The sequence below is a fragment of the Alexandromys fortis genome, unplaced genomic scaffold (assembly GCF_014885135.2).
Source record: "Alexandromys fortis isolate MF-2015 unplaced genomic scaffold, M_Fortis_MF-2015_v1.1 scaffold_87, whole genome shotgun sequence".
Lineage (NCBI taxonomy): Eukaryota > Metazoa > Chordata > Mammalia > Rodentia > Cricetidae > Alexandromys > Alexandromys fortis.
Window position 1 is genome coordinate 8,232,156 of NW_026067971.1, and position 8,767 is coordinate 8,240,922.

Below are 8,767 nucleotides of genomic sequence, written 5' to 3' on the forward strand. Positions count from 1 at the left end.
GCACCTTGGGGTGCTTACAAACATCATTAGAAATGGGCTAGTCCAGGTGCGAGAATTAGCCTATAAGGGCTAGAGTATGGGCCAAGCAGTTCTTTAAATGAATACAGTTTGTGTGTTGTTATTTCGGGCATAAGCTAGCCAAGCGGCCGGGGTGTTGGGGACGCAACCCCGCCGCCGCTCCATATTCCAACAATTAACCCATAATTCTTACCTATGTTTAGCCACGTGGCTTGGTACATTTCCTCAGTGCAGCGTTCTCATTTTGCTTCCTCTGCAACTGGCTGGTGACTGCAAACTGAGCCTTTCCTCTTTCTAGAATTCACCTAGTTTGGTCACCCCACCTATACTTCCTGCCTGGCTACTGGCCAATCAGCATTTTATTAAGCCAATACAAGTGACAAATCTTTACAGGGTATAATAGTATTTCCCACAGCATACCTGTAACTCCAGCTCCAGGGGATTCAATATCTCTGACCTTTGTGGGCACAGTACTCATGTGCACATACCACATACAGACACATAATTTTTTAAAAAGTAAATGTATTCCCCATCCCACAAACAAAATATGGTAAAACAGAATATTATCAAGAGTTACAGAAAAGTAATAAATATAGTTATTTTTATTATATACCTAATTCATGATTTTAAAAATACCTTTTGCAAATTAGTATAAGCATACTTGGTGAAATACTAAAACCCTGATCACCAAGTTAAGAGAGAGACCAGGGTACTTGCTGTAGTCAGCAGTTCTATACAGCACTACAAGGAGTTCCTGCCAATGACTGCATATACAAATATTCTAGAAGAATAGGATCTTTAGCAAAGTCACATTTTTGAAAAGTGTATTCACTTATTTTCCATACCGACCAGTTTCCCCTCCTTCCTCTCCTCCCATTCTCTCCCTCCACTTCCTCTTGCCCCTCCTAATCCATGCCTCCTTTCTTTCTGTTCAGAAACGGGCAGGCCTCCCATGGGCGTCAACAAAGCATGGCATAACAAGTAGTGGAAAGACTAAGCACCTACCCTTGTATTAAGGCTGAGCAACGCAACCCATTATGAGGAATAGCTTTCCAGGAGCCAGACAAAGCACTAGAGACAGCCCCTGCTCCCATTGCTAAGAGTGCCATAAGACCAAGCTACACAACTGTCACATATATGTAGAGGGCCTATATCAGTCCCATGCAGGCTCTCTGGTTATAGGTTCAGACTCTTTAAGTTCTTATAAGCCACATTAGTTGTTTTTTTCTGTGGGTTTTCTTGTGATATCCTTGACCCTTCTGGCTCCTGCAATCCTCCTTCCGTCTGTTCATCAGGATTCTCTGAACGTGGCCTAATGTTTGGTTGCTGTGGGTCTCTGCATCTGTTTCCATCAATTACTGGATGAAGGCTCTCTGATGATAACTGGGGTAGGTAGTCACCAATCTGATCATAGGAGATGGCCAGTTCAGGCTACAAATCCACTATTGCTAGGAGTCTTAGCTGGGGTCGTCCTTGTATATTTGTGGGTGTTTCCCTTGCATCAGGTTTCAACCTGACCCTGAAATGCCCCCCTTCCAGTCATCTCTTTCAGTCCTCTCTCCATCTATCCACCCCCAAACCCAATCTCTCATGTTCCCATCCCCACCTGGCCCCCAGTCTACCCAGGAGAAACGTTCTATTTCACCTTCCCAGGGAGATCCATGCCTCCCCTCTTGGGCCCTCCTTATTATCTAGCTTCTCTGGGTCTGTGGATTGTAGCCTGGCTATTCTTTACTCTTCAGCTAATATCCACTTAAAAGTGAGTACATACCAAGTTTGTCTTTCTGGGTCTGGGTTACCTCACTCAGGATGTTTTTTTTCTAGTTCCATCCATTTGCCTGCAAATTTCATAATACCATTTTCTAACAGCTGAATAATACTTCATTGTGTAAATGTACCACATTTTCTTTACCCATTCTTTGGATGAGGGACATCTAGGTTGTTTCCAGGTTCTGACTATTAAAAATAAAGCTGCTATGAACATAGTTGAGCGAGTGTCCTTGTGGTATGATTGAGCATCCTTTGGGTATATGTCCAAGAATGGTATTGCTGGGTCTTGAGGTAGCCTGACTCCCAATTTTCTGAAACTGCCATATTGATTTCCAAAGTGGTGGCACAAGTTTACATTCACACCAGCAATGGAGGTGGTAACGCAGCATTTTTTACAGACTAGTAATGAATGCATAGGAGAAGATGTTTTCAAAGCTGCTCTGGTAGCTCTTTAAAGCAATCAACACCTAAGGACAGGGCTACTACAGTTTGCAGGCCTCCAAGGAAAAGCACTTGTAATTTTCTGAAAGGTGAGAGGTCTCCTGAATAAAACACACCCCACATTAATGGGTTAAATGAGCCTTACTGGGTAGATGTCAATTATCCCTTAATAAGTGCAAAATAAAAATGACAGTGAGTGAAGGGGAGGGAGAAGAAGAGGTATTTTCATAATCAGATTATTTGAAGTAGGAAGACATACCCTACATCTGGGCCACATCTTCTAATGGCAGCCTATATAAAACACACACACACACACACACAGTAGAAGGAAAGTTTTCTTTCTGACTCCTGGAAAGTTCATTTATGCCATTGCTAAGGCATTCCCCCCCCCCCCCCCAGTATTAGAACTAGGTTTTTCAGGATTCCTACCTAGACTAGTGATCAGCAGCTCCTCAGGAATCCTCTAAAGACTACAGCACCAGATTTGAACTGCTGAGATATCTAGCCTTATGGACAGAAAAATCACCAGATTCTCAGCCTTTCCATTGTGAGACAGCCACTGTTGGGCTACTCTGGACCACAGTTTTTACAGCGAATCATTCCTCCAGTGGAATACCCTGAACACCACTATTATTGTCCATGTCACTATATAGGTTCTCAGGCAATATATGTTCCTTTTTTTTCAGGTCTGCAACCTATTAACTGTGATTAAGGCCAGCCTATGGCTAAGAAGAAAAACAAAATAACATTTTAAAACCAAATCCTGATTGGTGCAGAGGCTCATGTCTGAATGTTAGCACTCAGTAAGCTAAGGCAGAGGATGTTATGTTTAAGGATATCCTGGATGACACAGTGACAAACTCATGACAAATGCATTTTGCTTAGAAAAAATAAAAACAAAATTACAAACATCAATCAACCAAAACCAATCAACAGTAAAACCAAACCACAGAACAAACAGCAAAATCAAACCATATTATGCTTTATTACTCAGAAGTCTCATTAGTTAATCTAGCAAAATGAATAAAAATTATAGATATTATAGTTACTAAAATTTTAAACTCAATTTGAAAGAGAATACTATTATAATGAATATTCAAATTGTAAAGGTTTCAACTTACATGTTTCGAAAGTAAAACTGTATGACACGGAACTTGACAGATCAAGCATTCATCCTTTTTACCTATCAAAGAAAAACAAATGTTTAATTACATTATACTGAACGTGCTGCGAAATATGTGTGAACATAGACTTTGAGTTAGAATGCAGGATTATATAGTATCTAAATGTTTTTATGTTCTTATGTGATGAGGCTATGGATTTGGTGAAATAATTTATACAATCATTTATTTTCCTGCTTTGTAAATGTGCTCCCCCGCCAACAGTGACCGTAAGTGCTAACAATACTTAAATTAGATTTTGCAGTGGTATCCTTTTTATCTTCCCACACCCAGTGCACTTGTGTGTGTAGCACCAGTCCTTTTAAAATTTTCTTTTTAGAGGCCGGGCGATGGTGGTGCCTACATAGATATCTGGTCTCAAAACAACCAAATAAAAACAAAAACTCACAAAAAATCCAAAACTTTTTGAGACTGGGTCTTGCTAAGGTGTCCAGACAGGCTTTGAACTTCCAATCCTCTTGCTTTGCCCTCTCACCTAGATACAAGGCAAGCACTACTACTTGGTTTAGAGATTTTAATTTAAAGTTTTTAGCAATTTAAAATGCAAATAACATCTTTAAACCTCTACAATACCTCTCAAGGTCGCCATTATATCACCACTGTGTTCCTGCTACCTAAGAGCCAGTCTCAGCTGAAGCACAAAAAGTTTATATACCTGTCTACCTATCAGCATGTAACTAATTTGCCTGTTCAGACTCTAGTTCTTTGCTGAGCACCTATGAGGATCCTGTCCTTATTTCACTATCCTCTTCTCTATGTATCTGACCTCCATAGTACCCTATGTAAAAACGCAGAATTGTCACAGGATTTTTTACAATTAGACTCCCTATGTTGAGCTACTTGTATATTCTCTCTCTCTCTGTCTCTGTCTCTCTCTCTCCACACACACACACACACACACACACACACACACACACACACACACACAGAGTAGGGGATGTTGAGGATGAACAAATATAAACATGTCAAGGTCAGAGGGCAACTTCCATGAGTCAGTTATTTCCTACACTATGCTTTGAGGATTGGACTCAGTTAACCAAGTTTTACAGCAAGTATGGTTAACTGCTGATGTATTTTGCCAGCCCTCCCTCTCTTCTTATAAAGGTATTCAAGTCACCTTTCCCCTCAGCATCTATCCTCCACAGCATGTTTCTATTCTCTCTCTTACTATGTTTTATTTTACTATCTCAAGTAAAGCTGCACAGTAAACTATTACAGAACAGACTCACAAGCATTGTGCTGGGGAAGAGAAATTGAGAGGGGGCAGAAAGAAAATCTCTTTCAGGTTACTGCCAAAGTGGCTGATATTTAATATATATTGTTTATAGGTCAACCAAAAGTAAATACTAAACTGTGAGAGGACCTGAATGAGCGATCAGCAAAAAGAAAAGAGACAATAAATGTATGAGAAGAAAATTTTGGCCATTCAGAAAAGATACACAAGTGAAGAGGGCACATCAAAGGGAGAATCTAGATGGGCATTGCCTCTCTGGAGAACCATTTGGCCTACTTTAATGTGCACATCCACATTTTAGCAGTTCTACCCCTAGGTGGAAAATTGTTTTTATAGCCAAATTTCATAAAACATAAATGTCTTTCAGTAGGCAATGAAATAACTTATGGTATAGTAACTGAAGATATTTACACCCTTAAAAATAAAACAGACTAATTGGTGTGTGTGTGTGTGTGTGTGTGTGTGTGTGTGTTATGCTTTGTTGTCATTGTTTGTTTTTTGTTTTCATTGAGACATGGTTTCTCTGTGTAGCTCTGGCTATCCTAGAACTCTCTGTACATCATTCTGACCTAGAACTCAGGGCTCCACTTGTCTCTGCCTCCTGAGTGCTGAGATTAAAGGCTTGCACCATCACTGCCTGGCTGAAACAGACTAATTTAAACAGTGAAGGCAATCTGTGCCCTAGTAAAGAATAAAAGCAATTTACTAAATAATATCTCTCTATCCATCCATCCATCCATCCATCCATCCATCCATCCATCCTCTATCTATATTATTGTTTTTAAAATCCAAAATACCCTAGCCAACAAACTAGTTCAGCTTGTGTAAAAACAGTTGCTACAAAGTGTAATCCACATGGTGGCAAGCTTGAAACAACTTGTACAGATAGTCCTTTGACATCCACCCCACAGTGTGAGTGTAAAATTTCCAGCAAGGGCTGGAGAGATGACTCATCAGTTAATAACACTAGCTGCTCTTCTAGAGGACCTGAGTTCAATTCTCAGCATCCACATGGTGACTCACAATCTTCTGTAACTCCAGTCCCAGAAAGAGTCAATGTCCTTGCAGACACCAGGCACAAGCAAGATTCACAGACATACACATGCAGGCAAAACACCCATATATGTAAAAATAAGTAAAAATTAAAAAAATTGTATTACCTGAAAAAGTCTGGGAGTATATACACCAGATTTTAACAACAGTGTATGAACATGGATCACTAGAACTAGCTAGGTTAAGACTGTCTAGTACCCCCTATCTTTTTCCTCCAGCTTTTTTTTTTTTTTTGTGTGTGTGTCCTCAGGGTTGTTATAATTCTGACATGCAGTACCTGTGGTTCTTGGAAGAAAAATTTCAGGGTACTGAACTTATGCTGTCTTCATGATTCAAGAGTCAGAAGTACCTTGATGTGTCCCTACCCAAGACTCTAAACTAGTCACCCATACCAGTGTTGGGGCATTGTAATTTGCATTATCATGAAGGCACATATCCTTAGGTTACATGCTAAACTATTTTAACTTTATTTCAAATCACTGGTGACTTCCACCACTGACCCAGTAGATATTTTCAAACACTGATTCTTTGACTTCAGGGGAAAATCTAGGAATCAACACCTCTACTTCCTTCTTTACCCAAAGTCCTTCTTCTGTTTCTATTTACCACCTATAAAACATACTTCCCAAGGTGATAGTATTTTCCAATTGCCGAATCCTTTGGCACCAACTTCCATGTTACTGAATCACAATTAACATTCCTGACTCTTGAATTCGATATCCAACCAGGACTATCTCCTGTCTCCTCCCTAGACAGCTCCCACAACATAGGGTCTAAGGCAGCAGTTCTCAACTTGTAGGTTGTGACTCCAAGCAGGGGTCACCTAAGGCCATCAGAAAACATATTTACATTGATTCATAACAGTAACAAAATTACAGTTATGAAGTAGCAATGAACATAATTTTATATATGGTTGGGGGTCACCACAACTTCAACTGTATTAAAGTATTGAGTCTAAGGTGAGCTTACCAGCTCTTCCCTCCATTCTGATGTCCAGCATCCAGCAAGAGTTCAGTTCCTTGCTTCCTTGAATTAAGTCTGTTCAGTCTACTGAGCATTTCCCAAACCCATTATTTCTCCTGATCCCAGGGTTACATCCTGTGCACACCGCTTCTCACAAGCCCCACTATACATCTGAATTTCTCTCATCACTACTTTTCACATCAGGCTTCTTCTTAGAGCATAAACCAGAAACACAGGAATTCTACCCTTGGTTGCGTACATGTACGTACAAACACATGAGCCAGAGTTTTCACAGTAACATCATCTGTCAGTTATCTGGAAACCACTCGTGTTAGTTCAACTAATGAATAATTTGGAGTGTGACTACACAGCAGAGTTCCATGACTGTGGCACCTACGTGTACAATGCTGACACAAAATACTGTGTGTAAACTCCTAGAGAAGGTAAGACTGGGAAATAAACTGACGTTTCCGAAAATCCTCTGAGGGCTGGTGGTGTACTTGTTCCTTTACGTGCCAAGTTAAACATGTCGGTCACTTTGTGAAAACCCACTGCTTCTGCACCCTTCCCCGTCCACCTCCGTCACCGCAGTTTACTTCAACAACAAAAACATTCACATCTGACCAACTGACTGCTCCCTAATAGATGCCTAGGTAGGCAGCAGCTGGTTTTCTGCAACAGCTGGTTTTCTGCAGTTCCCGCTAGGGATCCCAGTGGGGGTTCGGTGGTCCTGAGCTGCACAGGCCCCTGCCCCGCCCCGTGAGAGGAAACCCAGCGACCCTGGCCTGTTTCAGCGGACCTTTGCGGAGGCAAGAGTCGCAGTACACGTGCCCGCAGCTGGTCAGGCTGAAGGACGACTTCCTATGCGGCGGCTGGAAACAGAGATTACAGAACACCCAGCTGGCCATGACCGGAGACCCACGTGAGGCCCACGCGACACCCGCGCGCGGTCAGCGAGGCCGCCGAGGTAGGACGCACTTCTCAGTGCCCTGGCGCAGACTAGAAAGGCAGCTTTGCGCCTGCGCTCATTCCAGCGCATGCGTACCAGCACGTGGCCTCTGACCCAAACCCACACGGAGCCAACCGTGGAGCTGACGCAGGCTTCCTGAGGTAGCCCTTACCCAGAGCACCGAAGTAAAGAAAGGGCGCTTGCTTGGTGGTGGAGGGAAGCCTGGCGGGGCAGGGACATTGGTTTCTGGTACACCATGAGGAAGTGGGTAAAACTGGATGTCTAGAGAGACTGGGTGGCTCAGGCCGTAGGGGGATCTAGATCTAGGGACGTCTTTACATCCTATAATGGAGAGGAGGGAAAACGAGGAAAACCAAAGAGAACCTTAGTGCCCTAGCAGGGTTGGAGGAGAGGACTACCAGGAGGTTGGGGGATGGAGTTATGAATCAGGCTAGCAGGGCTAGAAGTACCGAGGGAGCTATGGTTGGGAGAGATTGCACTGGGCCATGAGAAAGAAGTATATCAGCGCAGGACAGAGATCCCTGCTTGCCATCAACATCTCTACAAGAAAGGGATTAATTTAGGGAAGATCATTTTATCTTTGAAATAATTGATGGTGAAAGGGGCTAATTTCTGTTGATATTAAAATTATTTCAAAATTAAAAACTTATTTTTTAAGAACGTTTTTTAACAGTTGTGTTTCTTACATAATCCTGGATGCCTTTCCTTTCTACTTCATAAGTCTGCAAGGATTGTTAGAGGCCGTACAAGAAAGGTCTTGGGCTATTTATGTGTATGGAGAAAAGTTTACTGTATTTCAAGGAATTAGGAAAAAGTAAAGATGGAAAAAGATGCGTTTGATCTGTACAGAACTGTATTTGTTTTATCAAGTCCTTAAAATATAGCTGGTTCAAATTATGCTGTTAGCATAATGTAGAACCCAGGTTTACAAACTTAGGAAGAATAAAAAGTTGTAAAATATCCTTTTGCACATTAAAACTAATATTGTTTCTTTGTGTTATACTGTCATGTTTGTGAGATAAGGTCTCTGTGGTGGTTTGAATAAGAATGGCTCCCGTAGGCTCATGTATTTGAATGCTTAATCATCAGGGAGTGGTACTACTGGAGAAGGAGGATAAGGATTAGGAAATGTGGCCT

General features: G+C 41.6%; 1 protein-coding gene across 2 annotated transcripts in view; it reads right to left on the reverse strand.

Annotated features, from left to right (window-relative positions):
* The window catches only part of Rnf212 (ring finger protein 212), a 37,697-nt gene extending 30,028 nt beyond the window's left edge, over positions 1 to 7,669 (reverse strand). For both annotated transcript variants that reach the window (XM_050155836.1, XM_050155834.1), the window contains exons 1-2: positions 7,460 to 7,669; positions 3,351 to 3,412 (exon numbers count right to left, since the gene is read on the reverse strand). In XM_050155836.1, coding sequence (XP_050011793.1) covers positions 3,351 to 3,412; positions 7,460 to 7,568 — 171 coding nt within the window. In that variant the 5' untranslated portion in view covers positions 7,569 to 7,669. The remainder of the gene's footprint in view (positions 1 to 3,350; positions 3,413 to 7,459) is intronic.
* Positions 7,670 to 8,767: the final 1,098 nt, after the last annotated feature.